Source organism: Thunnus maccoyii, chromosome 17 (genome assembly GCF_910596095.1).
Source record: "Thunnus maccoyii chromosome 17, fThuMac1.1, whole genome shotgun sequence".
Taxonomy (NCBI): domain Eukaryota; kingdom Metazoa; phylum Chordata; class Actinopteri; order Scombriformes; family Scombridae; genus Thunnus; species Thunnus maccoyii.
In genome coordinates this window covers 24,387,633-24,405,088 of record NC_056549.1, presented here as the reverse complement: position 1 = coordinate 24,405,088, position 17,456 = coordinate 24,387,633, and the positions used below count along the sequence as shown (strand labels likewise).

Genomic DNA, 17,456 nt, shown 5'->3' with positions numbered 1-17,456 from the left:
AGCCTCCGATATCAAACATTCTTTGGGGAGACACAGCGAGGCTCTAATTGGTTCAGCTGGCTGTTATCTATGTACAGTAAAACAGCCTGAGTTCAATCCTGCACCACTCAGTGGGAGGTGAGATCTCTATCTATCCCCTTCATTCACAGCTTAATTCAATTGGAGGGCAATTATCGACCGCCCCGAGGCTTCAAGATCCTCGTCGGTTTCTGTTCCCATCAGGGAGCCTCGCTGTGCAGGATCCCCCTTGACTGCACTGGGTGATGTCTGTATTGATGTGCTGTGTGTAAAACACCAGAGCAGGCAGCAGCAAACAGGCACGAAAGATTCAAAAGATTGTGAAGCCGTGTAAGTTTACAGACGGCTGGCGTTGTTCAACAATATGTGACTCTCAGGAAGGAACTTTTGTCCTTGTAGGTGCAGAGACATTGAACTAACCTCAGATGGCAGGTTGTTTCTTATATATATCAAAGTCCAACTGAAATTAAATTGTCTTTTTTTGTCTACTACAGCATACACATCTGATCTGTAAATCACTTGTCCTGTGTTCTCCTTTGAGAAAAAAAGAACAGACGGTCACACTGAGCCTGATAGCATCCTGCTACACAACACAAGAGCTACAGGCTCTGAACAACAACCCGCATTAGCTTTCCTGCCAAAGTCTCCTTCTTATCTAACTTATAAACATGAACACGTCTTGTCCTGCACCTTAGCTTGTTGAACGAGCCACCAGAAAACATTCACCGGGTAAAACTGCACTGCTAACATCAGTTAGCAGGCTAGATAGCCAATTAGATGGTTAGCTGCAGCACATTAAACAGCATGTAAACATACCCGAAAATGTCACTTCAGTCCGGTTAGATGCTGCATTTAAAAAAACGTCTTGACATTTCTGACTGCAAAGAGGGATGATTAAATGTGATTTCATTTGGGCTTAAAAACGATAAATTGGCCAGCTGACATAGCTAATCACAGAAATATCCGCATATTTGTCCACCGAATGGAAATCAGAAATTTGAGGGCAGAAATGCAAAAAATATGTTTGATATCATTTATAAACAGTGACACAAGAGAGCTTTATTTTTCAAATGTTAGAGTCCCACTCAATACATATCTCAGTTGCAATTGTATTAAACAAATTTAAAAAACAAATTTTCCTTAAATCTGTTTCAAAAATGTTTGTTTAAAAATAATATCAGGCTGACATAACTCTTAAATATCAACATCCGTATTGGACACAAAAATCCAGTGTCAGCCGGTATCAACTCCTAATTATAATCTCTTTATTTGAGACATTGTACTTTATGTAAAATTTTTAAATGAGAAAAGATGAACATACATATATGTCAAAATATCAGAAAGTCACATTTTACCAGTGATACTTTCCTCACCAGGAAAACAAAAGGTGGAAGAAGATTAATGTTGTTGTAACACCAAAAAGCGAGGTGTGTTTGACAAGGAAGGCCCCGACTTTCATCCTGTGTCCTGACAGTCAGTGTTGGTTTCTTTTAACGTTAATCACAATCATTCTCTAACCTTAACTGAATAGTTTTAGTTTCCTTAACTTGACAAAAGTTTTAACCATAGAGAAGGCAGATCAAAAAATTCTCACAGTTTCTGTTATAATGGTTGCTTGAAAGGTTGCTTTAGAAGGCACTGACAAACATTTTATCATTTCGGTATTGTGTGTTCATTCATTCAACACAGACTCTGCTAACTACATTTCTACATTATGTTTGGCATTTTCCAACTTACACTGATTATCTTACAGCAGTATTATTTGTTTATTTGGCCATGTGACAATGTGTGACGGAGGATGTGCGATTATTAGTTCAAATCAAGGTGAGCGTGTGGTCCCATTTGTAGCCGAGAACTTCTGTTCCATCTCCAAAATCCCGCATAAAATATTAAAAGACAAATCTTCAAAAAAAAATGACCTAAAATTACAACCCCTAATCTTAAACCAAGGATCAAACATGTGACTTTCCAGCAGTATGACACCTGCACATTACTGAGGATCAGTTGTTGAAATAGAACATCAAATTGGTTTGATGAGGAGCTGAACCAAACCTGGTTTGTTTTTTATATCTGGTCTCGCTGATGGCCTTGCTACAGTTTTAACTGAGTTGGTTCCAAAATAAAAAAACTTCAATTCAGTGAATAACATGAATCATTTCTTTTTATAGATTTTTAGCTGCAGATATAATTTTGTACGAAGTTTGCAATCCTCTTGAAAAATGTTGTAACTGAAATGACATTTTGATTCAATTGCAAAAAAGAAAAAAGAGAGAACTAAAGAAGATATGAGGAATGACAGACGACAAAAAACCAAGAGTAAAAAAAAACAAGAGCTACTGAGAGCTAAACTCAGAGCCGCTATCAGAATAAGCTCTTTGGTTTTGGTATTGGATAACAAGTCAATGCCAGACTGAGACAGAGAGTGGACTAATGTACTATTTATTTAGTGAAGGAGCCTCTTAAGCACTTTCTGTTCATTAATGTACGTACTCTATTGATTATCACCCTTTGTGCTTTATGCAGCAGGCACTGTACACTGCTGGGTTTCCTTTTTTCAAATCGGAAAAATAACACCTTTTATGTGAATTATGTAGCCGAGTCACTGAAACTAAAATCATTTGATTTCCTCCATTATGAAAGCTGCTACCAAGAGCTCATAAAACCATAAGTTTTACCAACCACATTCATCAGTGAATACATTTTAATGCACCACAACATGCTGATAATATACAGAAAGTTTTCAGTTAAAGAAAAAGCTGCATTGTAGCTGTCAGACCCGCATTAACAGAAATAATCCTCTTACCACACAACACACCTACAGAAAATAAGCGATAACACATCCCAACATACAGTAAAAGGTATTTCAGAGCACACAGGGTCACAGGTAATCACACATTGATCACATATACCATTTTCTGTTTGTTATTGTTACGTTTATCTAAAAAAGTTGCATATTGCAGAATTTCAGTCTGCATTGTGGAAATGTTTATTCTCAGCATGTAAGCTGCAACTGATAAAGTATTGGTACAAGCCTGTGGAGTAAAGAGAAATAAACTGTGTGTACTGATGATTACTGTCCTCACTCCATTTGTATTAGAACAGTGTGTGCTGTGTTGGCTTTGTACTTCAGCGCATTAGATTTGAAATGAAACAATGTTGACTATGTTTTAATGCTGACTCTCAGCTTTAATTTCATGGCGTTAATATCCACATCAGGTGAACGGTGGAGGAACGTAGCCTGCGGCCCACAGATATTTGTACTTCCTTGGTGATGCTCTGCCAAACCTGCACTGTCCCGTCTTCACTTCTTGTTTATTTCAGGGTTTTTTTTTGGCCTTCAGTCTGGTGTTCAACATGTGAAACACATGATGAGCTGGATAGAAGTCAGGTTAAATTAAGAACATTACATTGTTGGGCCATAAAATAGTTTCCTTGTCTGGAAACAGATGCACTAACTGTGTCTGTGTGTTCATGTTCAGCTCTGAATGAACTAAGAACTCACCAGAGACTCTTTCTGTTATTTCCTTCCAGTCTCTTTCCTCTTGTCTCTGTATGTTTATGAAGTAGATTCATAAAGCTCCAGGATATGTATGAATTTTTCACTCAAGTTGAAACATTTTTAACTAGCGTCTTCACGTCAATTCAAATCAACCGGGAGAATTTGCGTCTAATCATGTTTTTCCATTGACCTTTATGCAATCACACTGCTGCTAAAATTTGCTTTGCGTTTTGTCTGAACACACAGTAAGAATATACAGTATACAGACATGCTGGTGGCTCTGTGAGGCTCTTGTCAGATATGGGGGGGGGGACTAAATGCAACATGCTAACGTGATCACAATGACAATGTTAACATGCTAATGCTAATTAGCTATAATGTTTACCATGTTCACAATCATAACCTACAGCTGTGGCTGATGGCAATTAATGGTCATTAATTCTCATGATATTTAGTCATAAACAAAACTACTGGACAAATGGCCTGGCCAGATGATGGCTCTACATGTAAAAGGAGAACACCATTGTGATGACTATTTATCCTGAGAGGGACATAAACTACCAAATTTAATAGCAATCTATCCAATAGTCATGAAGTTATTTCATTCAGAACCAAAAATCTCAACCTCATGGTGGCATTAAAGACTAAGTCAGGGTATCATCAAAGTCATTAGGATTCATCATCTGTAAACTATTCACGTCTGTACAATATTTACATCCAGTAGGTATTTCTGTCTGGACCAAATTGGTGGATTGACCTACGTCAGAAAAACTGGCACCGCCATCCCTGGAGCAATGCCGCTAGCGGGGCTAAAAAAGTCCTACACTGTTCACCAATATGAACACGAACACCCTCAAACATCCTTAAAGCTGAAAATCAGCAGTTAAACCTCATAGTCATAGTTTTATTTCAAGTATAATGTGCTAGGATCGAGCCAAAACAATGAAAAATGTGTCAATGTCCTAATATTTGAAGACTACACTGTATGAGAGGCTCACTGTAGCATTTCAGCAGCTGTTCAGCAGCACTTAGCAGGATTCTGGATCCACAGTGATTTTCCTTTGGGTCTTGGCAATAGCTAAACCTAAAATATGCAACAGATGACTTGTCGGCTAACATATCCAGGAAAAGCGAGAGAAGTTGAGAATGTTGTTCCCATTTCACTCTGCATGCAATGGTTCCCCTTCTTTCAGCTGTCAGCTCTCGCTAAAATTTTCAAAAGGTGAACTTCTCTTCTCGGCTCAGATCACTTTGCTCTCAACCAACTGCTGAGCTGACAAAACTTTCCCTCTCTAAACAGTTGACGCCTCTCTGCTCTCCTGCTCCTCTCTCTCTCTCTTACACAGACACAGCAGCACAAACACACACCTGCATTTTCGCGGCATTTTGTCTCAGGAGCACAGCCATAGTGAAGCTCAACTCCCATGACAATTGTGAAATATGTACATGAAAGCGTCCAACCTGTTCCACACACATAAAAAAAGAGGCGCTCTGTGCACAGCAGCTACAATCCCAGACACTCAGTTTTCAGCCAATAAACCAAATTAGAATTGATTAACACCCTTGCACACAAATACAACAAGCACTTGTGAGGAGCTGTAATGATGCTGCATTTGAAATAATCAACAGCAAATAAGATAACTGCCACAGTGCTAATATCTGCCGAAACACAGGCTGTCTGCTCTGTTTGCAGGACGTAAAATCAGTGACAACCAACTGTGCAGTGACAAAAGGCACTGAATTCACATGTCAAAATTCAAAAAATACAGAGACTTCTCGAGTGAAACAGCAAGACCTCCTGAAACCAACAAAGACTGTGAATGTGGACTGCATTGAGACTCTAATAAAGCCTGTTAAATGATAGATCTTCAAAGCATCAAGGCTCTTTTCAAAAGGAAATAAATGCACACCCACAAGCAGCGAAAACAAGGTAGAGAGATCAAAAAATAAGTCTTACTTTGAGTATTCTTCATTATCTCTGTCACAGCGAGAGTCCTTGTGTTTCTCCCAGTCCTTGCCATGTTTACACGTGGTCAGCAGGATAATATCTTCCCCATTGTGGACATGATACAGAGCATTCCTTGTCTCTGAACCAATGCCAGTTAAGTACCGCTTCCCTTTGAAAACCAGCAGGTACTTCCTGGAAGGAGGGGCGTCGTTGAGCGTCAGATAACCTATGCCCCCTCCTTTTAGCGGGTGATCCTTGGAGAACAGGGGAATGGAAATATCAAAGTTGGGTCGGAAGTTGACCACATCAGCGCTGGCCTTGGCCAGCATGGCCTGGCCCACCTCAAAGCCCACATCCTCTGTGTAGTCCGGCCAGGTGCCAGAGTAGAGGTTAAATATGAGGTGGTTCCTGCCATCGTTCCACGTCGGCAGGCTTTGGATGCGAGACCTCACGTTCTGAACGTACTGAGCTGAGAGCTGGTCCCTGTCCAAGGTGTCCACTGCTAGAATAAACAGACAGGCCCTCGATGGGTCTGTGGTGTGGAAGCGAGACTCCTCGATGGACGACAGGATCTTCTGGTAGGTCTCAGATATTTCGTCGCCTCTCTGTGGAGGGTAGATGTAAACCCTGAAGCCCGACTGGCAGCGAGCAAAGTCAAAACAGGTTTCCATGCGGCAGCGCTTGTTCTTGTAGATGTTGTCGCGGATCGCCCGCCGTTCACGGGGCGAGGTGTGCTGGTGATGGAGCTGAGGGCTGTCCTCCTGCAATGACAGACAAAACACTGTTAGGACAACCCAAATTATAACAGACGTTCTTTTATAACATCCTTGTCATATTCAAGGTTTATGTGCACAGTGTATTTGTTCCATCTTATGAATCCATCAATTTCTTTGCATTCTTTAGTAAAACACATCACAGTTTAGAGCTGTGTTAGTGTACAGATGACACTTGACAGGTTTCTGGATAGTGAAGTTTTTTAAAACTTACTTTACTGGGGCTTCGGCCTACCTCTCTGGCAATACTGACTTAGGTTGCATTCCTTTGTTGTTTTTCTGAGCCACAGCCGTTCTATGAACCAGTCTACATGAGAAGACTAATGGTGACTGTCTTAGAGTTTTCTAAATCACTGGTTCTCAACCATCTTGGCTTGTGAACCTTTAAAGCGAAGGAATGTTTACTTTCAACCCCTCATCACAGGTTGCCGATGTCTGTGCTCATGTTCAGACAGCACTGCATGAAAAAAATCATTGAGGCACAGCAGCAGTACCAACACAGTGGGCTTTGGGCAAAAAATTTAACCTGGCTCAGCTTTTCCAGCAAAACAATGCAACGTCATCTGGTAAGATGCTGCTGCATTGGCCAATCAAATATCTGCAAGTGCACATTCTTGGCAGATTAATTTCTAATGTGGATGACATATTTTGGCTGTTTTCATTGCAATCATCGTGATGAAGGATAAAAGGATTACCACTGGAACAACTTTCCAGAGTTGTAAAATCCTTCCTCATTTGGTATCTTATAACCCCCCCTCCCATAATACCTTTATACTTTTACTTAATAGCATTTTGAAAAAACTACTTTTACCTGTAATGGATTATTCTTACAGTACATTGTGATATTGTGGTACAATCAAAAGGATGAGAGATCAGGGTTTGAAAATCATCCCATCACCATTTGTATCCCTGAGCATTAAAATCCAGTTTTATAAAACAGTGTTATCCTGTATCTACCTCCTGCTCTCCCCCCTCCAGGTACGGCTCCAGCAGCTGTGTTGACTCTGGCCAGCGCCTGGGCTGTCTAGACGGGCTTCTCTGGGGCAGAGGCTGAGGTCTCGGATGGTACACCTCCTGGCTCTGGCGGTAGAACTGGTACTCCTGCTGGTGGTACTGATGATACTGAGGGTACTGGGGGAACTGGTGATATTGGTATGACTGCTGCTGGAACTCCCCGATTTGCAGACCCCACAGGTAGACGAGGAAGAGAAGACCGGCCCCCACAGACACGAGCAGGTACCGCTTCTTGGCCTGCATGTGTGCTGTGGGGGGAGGAAAAGGAGGGAGGTGGTGAGTTCGGGAAGGGGGGGCAAGGAGAACAAGGGAAGGAGAGGATGGGGAGGAGGTGCAACAACAAGAGGAGAAGGAGGAAAGGTGGGAAAGAGGTAGAGAATGATAGAGAGGGAAAAGAGGAAAGAGATGATAAAGAAATATGGAGGAGGAAAAGAGAAAGAGGGAAGGGATGATAAAAGGTTGAAGAGGGGGAATACGGACTAAAAGGAGGAAAGGAAAGGGGGAAGAGAAAGGAGGAAAAACTGGGAAAAGATGAGGAGAGGGGGTGCAGGGAAGTAGACACAGGTCAGCTTGACCCACAGCGCAGCTTCTCTACCCACAGCTCGGCATTTTGGGATTTGGAGTCACTATGAAAAAAATAGAAATGAACACATAAATTAAGTCACTAATAACTTCTCAAACAAATCTAGAGCTGCAATGATTAGTCGATTAATCATTCAGTCGATCAACAGAAAGTTAATCAGCAACTTTTTTGATAATCGAATAATCATTGTAGTCATTTTTTTAAACAAAAATGCCAAACATTTGCCTGTTGCAGCTTTTCAAATGTGAGGATTTGAAGTTTTTCTGTGCCAGACATGATAGTAAACTCAAATTCTTTGGATTTGTGACTGTTGATTGGACAAAACAAGACATTCGAAGACGTCATCAAGGGATCTTGAAAATTGTGCCATTTCTTCACATTTTAATAATCTGCAGATTAATTCATAGTGAAATTCATCATTAGTTGCAGCCCAAAAAAAACATTACTGTGGATTATTGACATGGTTTTAAAGTAAACACTACTCTATGACTATAGTAAATGCCCATATTATGGAACTGATAGGTGTATGGCTACTCTGATACTGCAGTCTTGTCAAAATTTGTAGTCCACAGTGAATCTAATGAACTAATCAGGACATTCACAAAAGTCAGGTAGATATATAAAAAGAGGATTTTTTATTAAGAATTAACTTTTTTTTTTTTTTTTTACATCTAAATGATATATGAATAGCTGTAATCAGTGATCAAATTGTAATCAATATAATGTGTAAAATGTAATTCTGAAGAACAGAAAATCAGTGGTACATTCAAGATTTCCTCTGAGCTGATTGTTTGCTGACCGCCTTCTTGTATTTGTATAATATCACATTTTAAATCATCAGCTCAGGTCAGTGAGGCATATTAATAGATGCTCAAAGCTCATGAGCACCCAAACTTTATTATAATATAATCTTTTGACGACGTGTACCATACGCATACATTACTGTACTTCAGCAAGGATTTTTGACTTGATATAACATGACTAAATACATTTTATAAATCAGTATTTGTATTGTTCTAAATTAATTCGCTTAACTGCTGCACATGTTAAAATTTTAACTTTTTCAGACGACTCACAGCGCCCGGTGGACAACTTTCATATTCATAAAAACAGATTGTGGATGTATGCAAACAGTTTCAACAATTATATACTTCTATATAAAATGACGAACGGTGAATGAAAGTCATTTTAAGATTTGTTGGAAAAACAGTGCTGCAAAGATTACTAATCTGCGAGATTACTGGATGGAGTTTGGAGTGCAGGCATGTAGTGAATCATCGCTCTTGCGGATTCTACAGTGTTATAATTTTCCAAATATGAATTTTCTCATTGGTGTTAGGCCATTAATAGAAAATGATCACCTACCTGTTTAAAAGGAACACCTGTGGTCCCAGGAAGGGATCGGGATGCCCGCTGCTCTCCCCTCCAGCCTGAGCAGGACTCCACAGTTTGGATACACATTCTCCAGTTATCCAACCAAAACACCTAATTACAAATCCATCCACCAGTTATTTACAGCATTAGCGTGGGGCATTCAGTGAGCTCTGAAACAAGGTGCGCTGCATGCATCCTTCGCTCCATCCCAGTCTCAAACTTTCCCCGAGGAAAGACCACGGAGTGATTCTCCCCCGACCAGGCGAATACACAGCGATCTGTCAGCACGGCGGTATCCACGGTGTTAATTCACAAATACACTCATCTGCTAGAAAAGCTGTGATACCATCGGCAGCATCCATCCACAATTAACTGATGTGTTTAACAAGGCGCGTACATCTCCAATCAACAACTGCCATCTCCTTTTCAAAAAAAAAATCCCGGCAAGAGAAAATCCAAACTCTTCACTTTGGAATTTAAATCCACTCTCCCACCTGCCGCCGCTCACGGTGAGAAAACAGCAGAAATAATCATCCCAGGTAAGTTAAAGGGAATGCCAAAGCACCTGATCCGGAGAGACGCGCATCAATAAAATCCTATTAGGAGCGACCTCACGGTCTGCTGAGTGGCAGGTAGCAGTAATTCTCAATAGAGTTAGATCAAATGAACACCATGAGTGTATACTGGGGTTCCTCTGGGTTATTCCATCTCGGCTACTGATTTCCAACAGACCCGCTGTCCTCACGTTTCCGTCCTCAGGTCCTCATTTGGATCTGGGCTGCGCCACCGTGCAGCATCCAGAAGCAGCAGCAGCAGCAGCAGCAGCGCTGATAAGCCAGACATCAGCAAACTGGCAGACTGTGGGGATCGGAGCAGGCATGGGGCGTCAGCTGGCTCTGATAAAGTATGGGAGCTCGCCATAATTCAGAGTCTCTCAGACTGCATTTGTAGCTTTGTTCGTGTCATTAAAGTGATAAGTGAAGACAAGAAAAGTCCCTAGAAATGACTTTGGAAGCCAGATCGCTGAGAGGTCTAAGGGGAGTTTTCAGGATTTCTGAGCTGGCTGTCAGTTATCAACATTTTGGATTTGCAAACCAAACTCCACTCAGAAATCTGCGACTTTAGGGTTTGCTTTGCCTACCTGCGAGAATGGGCGTGAATAAGTTGTAGAACATGATTACAACACAATTTGTGGTTTTTAAGATGTGGGCCTGTCTCTTACTCTGCACATAGTCGTTTCATTTACATCTGAACTTTCTATAATTTCTGTTTTCTACAAGAATGCAGAATATTTAAGATGTATACGCACATTTTAATCACTTGTGCTTAGCAGAGGATACGAATGCGCTTTAAAAGTTGGTCAGTTAGAGAGTTTGGCTGATCTACATGAAATTTGTTACATTTAAATAAAAAGTAAAAGAAATATCAATCTTTTGCTGCACTTTATCTCCCAAAATTATATCATGCTTCTTTTAAAGTTAAGATGATTCGGTGGCAAATCACGTTAAAGGGATTTTGTTAGGGTTTAGTGAACTGACTCTTTTGCGAATCTATGCACTTTTAATTAAGTCTTAGCTCATTAATTCTCTTAATGATTCATATATTTGTCCCAATAAATCAACTCTGACCGTCTGGACCACTAATCTTTCCATCCCTTCATTTCATGTTGCTGTCAGTTGTATAGATGCCATTGACTGAATAAAATTAATTTGCTCATGATTTAAATAGATGTCATTAACTCATACATTAAAGAGGGAGTTAACAGATGTTGTGCATCATGTACTCAAACATCGCCATCTTGTGGTCTCTATTGCAGCCCACATTTCAACACAAGCTGTCACACACACACACACACACACACACACACACACACACACACACACACACACACACATGTTTCAGTGGATAATCTAAACCAAACTCTCATTTGCTCTTGTTGTGAAACCACAGTTTATTTCATATCTTGCAAATACATATATGTTGGACCTTGTATGAGCTTGTTATTATAGTGTACATCTGGAGATACTTAAAATTACACCACAGCAGTGCCAGACTTGGGCCCTTTCACAAGTTAACTTAGGTAAAGTCTAAGGATTTAGAGACCAAACTTGTCCTACAGTCAATTTTAATCAATATACTGCATGAAACACCTCTCTTTCAAACTCCATTTCACAAACAATTGTGGCTTCGGGGCATAAGTAAGCTACCGTTTACTGCAGAGGTTTTTTATGCCTGTTTTTAAAGCTGTACCAGGCAGTACCTTTATACACTGGAGGTGCCTGTCTTACAAATCATATAAGGCGAGATCAGCAAACAGCACACAGCACATTAATATTAATCCAGCCAGCCTGTGATGCTTTATAGCTCAGTGATGACAGTGACATTTATGTGCAAGTCGAAACAGACCAGTTTTGGTCTATAGGTCTTCATTCTTGCATCTTATACAGCTGCATGTATGAATTAGATTAAGGGATATAGCACGCAAGAAAGAAAAAACAAACGCCTGGAAAAAAAAATCCATATTGATCTATTGCTAGACAACCTTAAAATCTGCATTGGTTTATCTCCCCAATATTACCATATTACTGCACTTGACAGAGCTAACACTCGAAATACTATAAATTTGCATGATTTAAGTATTTATGCTTTCAGTTTCAGCGTGTTATTCCAGGTCTTATAAAAGCTGTCCTAACATAATTGATTCATGTTGCAAAGTCATTTTGGTTTGATCGCAGTGCCATTGATTTGTAATTTTGGGGAAAAATATGTAACATCTACCTGACTTGACCTGTTTCTAGTCTCATTTTTTCCACTTTTTTATTCGCACCATTAATCTCCTCTCCTCCTACTGGCTTAGATTTTGATCTGGCTTTAAAATGATTTATTGTTTTTAAGTTGTGTCCTGTACTTGATTTTGCTCAATAGTATAGCTATAAAACTGTTACTCATGTGGTTTTATGTGTTTCCTGTTTTTCTGTCACCAAACTGGATCCTTTCAAAAGAGATGGGAGCAAACTGAATCCTGGATCTCAAAGGAATGAGGAAGGGGAAACCAATGGATGTCTGAATTTATCTGAGCACCTGAAAAGCAACACTTTAGCAATGATTTCTCATTTCTAATGTCCAGCTGTACAGAAAGAAGCAGCATAAATCCTTAGATATGACTTTGGATTGCAGCAACGCACAAAGTTTGTCTAAAACACTACCATATATATTACTACCAGTCTGGAGTTTTATTCTCATTTACTTACTCTGAAGGATTGGCTGGTGTTGATAGCCTCATGGTCGATTAGGGGATGATAAATCTGAAAAGGTCCTGTTGGTGCAGGCAGAGCAGCAGAGAGAGCCAACTTTGATCTGCTTCCAGTCTCAGTCCATCGCTTCACTTCCTCCACTTCCTCGTTTTCGCCATTAATCTGAAAGCTTCTGGGATACTTCAGCTGCACTAAAAGTCTCTCTCCTCTCCTGTATCAGCTTTTAGGATCCAGCTCTGAAATTATTTCTGTATACTTGATTCTACTCGGTTACATTCACAGTGTACCTGATGTCGAGATGCAATATCAGATAAGATGAGATAATACATTAAGTGTGCTGTTTTGTATAATTCAACCTCAGCTTTTATCCTTTATCTGTATTGTCATCATCATAAATATTTTTGGGCTGTTTGTTTGTCTGTTTAATGTCCATCTGTGGTATAATTAGATTATTTCTGCTTATGCACTTGATGTATTTGGACTGGGGAGAACTTGCATTCCTTCCTTTTTTATGAATATGCCCTGATGTGCTGATCACCTCCAGAAGTGGTTCAGGTGATTATTTCTTCAGTGGGTCTTTGGTTCCTTTACACCTGGCTTTGATGAGATTTTGGGACTATCCGATTACATTCTGATCACCCAGGATGCAGGATAATGCGCATGGAAAGGAGGTCTTAGTCTTCCAGGCGCTGGTTCTGATCTCTGTAGTGGAACAGTTTTTCTTTCTGGTAAAACCTCCCTTTCACCAGGACTGTGGTTTGGCCTTCTTGATAGATTTTACAGTTTTTAGTCTCAGTGGCACTCCAGGCTGATCTCTGTTAGAAAGAGATTTGTCGCTTTAACAGCAGTGAAACCATTTTTTTTTTTTTTTTTTTTGCAGGGTGGATGCTGTCTGCTCTGATCTCTCATCACATCACCATGATGCTCCTTGCCAAAACAGAGTAGCCAAAACACCACCATTTTCATTTTAAAATGGAGCTTCTCTGCTTCTTTTCTGATACTAAAACACTGAAGATTGTTTCATGCAGTAGGCAACATGTTATGTCCATATGGTTTAATCATTTCTAACTAAAGCAAATTAGTCGATCAATGGATAACTGACAACAAACTGAAAATTCAATTTATCATTTTAAGTCATTTATAAAATGAAATAGTTACATTTTGCTGATTTTCTGAGTCTAGATATTATTCTAAAGAGTGAATAAAACTTTATCATTTCCTAGTTTAGGGGCACAGCAGCTAATTAAAAACCATCAATAACATTTCAATAAGGAGAGATTAATTGCAAGTGTGTGACCATATTTATTGAGGTTAGCAGCCTTTGGCAATTACACTCCATTGATGTGAAACATCTTCAATAAGTGTTGGCTCGCATGAAGATAGGAGATAGGACAGGGTCCCTCCAGAGTCTAGATGCTGGTGCTGGTAGAGGAAAGCCAGCAGATGTAAAGATGGAAACTCTCAGTTTAATCTCTCTAGACAACCTGGAGGTAGTACTGGTGGGGAGGTGGTGTGTTGCCCATCTTGTGTTGTTATCTGAAGAAAGAGGCAAAGATTTTCAGTGATGTTAAAGAACAGCATCCAAGAACTGATCGGCTTGAAGAATTTGGGCAGGAAAAACATGTACAAGATATAGTGACAACAGAGTTATGAATGTAGGAATGTGGGAAAGTGGAGGTGATGGAGAAGAATGGGAAGAAATGGCAAAACATGAGAGAAAGACCTTCTTTGATAAACTTTTGCCAAAGCTTCAAGTCACATGGAAACTCAAACTATAATTCTACCAAACTCTACTGAGCAGCACGGTAAGTATCTCATCTGAGTTCCTTTCTATAAAGTTTATTGCAGTAAAGAACAATTGCAAAATGCCTAAAGGGGACAGACCATGCTTTTTGTGTTTGTCTGTTATTTTTATACTGTTATGATGTTTGTTATGATGTTAGATGTCTATGTTAAGCATGGTCAAAGTTCCAAAACTTAAGGTGAATGTATGTAAAATGCTCCCTGAAAGTCAAAAGCCAGGGCTTGAGCTTGCTCTGAACACTGCACTTGCAAAGTTACCTCTACTTCCTCCTAGTGATGATGTCAGATTGTTTGCACATGCCCACAAACAGCAGTCCAGTCTTTAGCCTTTGTTGCTAAGGTTGCTCCATGGGTTGTTCACGTTGTCCGATATCATATTTCAGATCGGATTCAGGCTCGAACATGTACGGATGTATTTGTGAAGTTTCCGTTTAGAGTAAAGAATGAGAAAAAGAAGTGAAATCCAACTGCTGTTTGTTTACATAACTGGAAGTTAACCAATCAGGGCTCATCAGGAGGTGGGGCTTAAAGAGACAGGAGCTAAAACAGCCTGTTTTGGACAGAGGCTGAACTGAGGAGCTAAACACAGAGCCAGTATAAGATACACAATAAATAATAACAAAAGGCGTTTTTTGAACTGTAAATCATGCAAAGATATTCCAGTAGAGCTCCAGCATATAAATATAGACCCAGAAATGTTCATGATACGTCTCCTTTAATCAATTTGACTTAAGTATTCAGTCATATGGATACAAACTTGCATTTATAAATAATAAATACAGGACTTGAAGGATATTTTGTGCAATCGTTGTGCAATAGTTTTTTTTAAATCTTACTGTAGTGCGGTGAAACAAAAAGTTTGGATGGGTTTTTAAGATGATCAGCGACACGAGAAGTGATTCCTATGTTGAGAAAAATTATTTGACACCATCTTAATCTTTGTTCAGTATGCCATGTGGGCTAGTCATCTAAATGCTAACGATGTAGGCACCCCGTCGGCTGGGAGCACATTAGAAACCCCTAACCCAAAGCACACACACACACACACAATAGAAAATTGATGGCTCTGTCTTGGCTTGTGATTGTTTGTTTCATCTAATGACTCAAACTAACTCATAATGTAGCACACACAAATGTATGCACAGACACAGAAAGCCAGCTGGGCCACCAGCTCCTATAATCTAGTCCTGCTCTGTTCAGATGCTCAAACTCAGGATTTGAGGCTGCAATGCAATTTTCAAACAATCCACATTTTCAGACCATCTGGTGCTGTACAAAACACAAAGTGAGGCTGTGCTGCTGTAATTATTATCCATATGAGAATCATAACAAACCAGCAGAACAGCTGAAAGCCTACTCCATCCAGAGAGATGCATGCAGAAAGCAGTGATGAGGTAACACATGGTGGATCGGCAGACAGCCACCTCTTTATGGTGGAACCAAAGGAATCAATTTCACTTTATGGGTCAGGCTGAAGTGTAATTGAACAAAAAAATACAACAGTAACATTTGTTTAGTTTACTTCTATAACAACAACGATAATGAACATACTAAAGTTTCAGTGGAGTCGATATTAATAGCAGTGTAGTTTATTCTCTCTTAAAATATAATATGTACAGTATGTGTGTTTGTACAGTCTATCACTATTTTTAACATTTTAGATATTTGATGGTTCAAAATCAATTTTTAGTTTAGTTTTGTATGTTTTTTGGGGAGGGGGTTGTTGTTGTTTTGTTTGTGTGATTGTTTTACTTTTATTCATCTTGTGTTTGGTTAATTGGGTTTAGGCTTAAAACTACAGGGATTTTCCACATTTTCCATGGAGAAAATTAATAGGATCATTTAGAAATGTCAGTCTGTCCACCACTTTGCCCAGACTGAAATATCTCAACAACTATTGGATGTATTGTTATGAACTTTCATACGAATATTCAAGGTGTCCACCGGATGAATCCTACTGACTTTGGTGATCCCATCACTTTTCATTTTGCGCCACCAACAAGTCAAAGTTTTCACTTATCCTATGAAATATCTCAACATCTATTTATTGGATTGTCAAGAAATTTGGTGCAGACATTCATGTTCCCCTCAGGATGTATTGTAATCACTTGATCTCTTGACTTTTCATCTAGAATTATCATCAGGTCAAATTTAATTTGTCAAATACTTTGGTTTATGACCAAATACTTGCAGTCTCATCAGCCTCAGCTGTACTTTATGTTTAATGCTAATTAGCAAATAACACACTAAACCAATACGGTGAATATGGTAAACATTATACATGCTAAACATCAACATGTTTGTCATTGTGAGCGTGTTAGCAATTAAGCAAAGCACCACTGTGCCTAAGAACAGTTTCACACAGCTGCTAGCATGGCTGTAAACTCTTTTTAGTCTTGTCTGAAACTAGTGCCAGTGAAACACTGAGCTGCTCTGCAGAGCCTTGTGGCATTCATGCTGTCAACTGCTGTGACAGAGTATCTAAAAAATATTTGAAATGCAGACTCCACATTGACAGTAATGGTATATGTACACACTTTATTTAATCGTTAATGGCCATTACTTTTCAAGTAGTCATCGTGGCTACAGATGAGAGAGAGAGAGAGACAGTATAATTACATCTTGTCAGCCAGTCCAACACTCCGGACATATCAGCAAAACAACACTTCATTCTACCACTGAGCCTTGTAATAAAGGATGACAAAATTGACAGTTATATAAAGTGATTGAACAGTGGTGCCTGCAAGGATAAAACAAACTGGATGAAGCATTCTAATCCTTTTAAAATCATGTTTTTATGTTTACAGCTCCCCCTCTCCTCCTCGACAATCAATTATGGCAAATTACACCAGCAGAGGTAAACACTAGGGTTGGACAATATATCATTTTTATTGAATTACAGACAATATGAATCTCTTACCAACATAAATTTACTCTCATCACAGTTTTCAATAAATAGTCTGAACCACATATAAATAAAATGAGAACAGCTACGACAAATAAATGACATCTAACCAGACATTAAAGCAATCAGTTGATGCAAAATCCAATCCAACATCTTTAAAAGGTTATACTGAAATGAACAATCATCAGTGGGAAAACGCACATAGACAAATGCACAAAGTCTACACAAAAGAGCAGAAAAGCACCTGCATACTTGCTTGTCAAATTGTTCCCAGTCCTTCTCTAA

The 17,456-nt window shown here is 39.5% G+C and overlaps 1 protein-coding gene across 2 annotated transcripts in view; it reads right to left on the bottom strand.

Moving 5' to 3' along the window:
- The window catches only part of LOC121882090 (exostosin-1-like), a 29,343-nt gene extending 21,772 nt beyond the window's left edge, over positions 1 to 7,571 (bottom strand). For both annotated transcript variants that reach the window (XM_042390085.1, XM_042390086.1), the window contains exons 1-2: positions 7,196 to 7,571; positions 5,475 to 6,226 (exon numbers count right to left, since the gene is read on the bottom strand). In XM_042390085.1, the coding sequence (XP_042246019.1) occupies positions 5,475 to 6,226; positions 7,196 to 7,495 (1,052 nt within the window). In that variant the 5' untranslated portion in view covers positions 7,496 to 7,571. The remainder of the gene's footprint in view (positions 1 to 5,474; positions 6,227 to 7,195) is intronic.
- Positions 7,572 to 17,456: the final 9,885 nt, after the last annotated feature.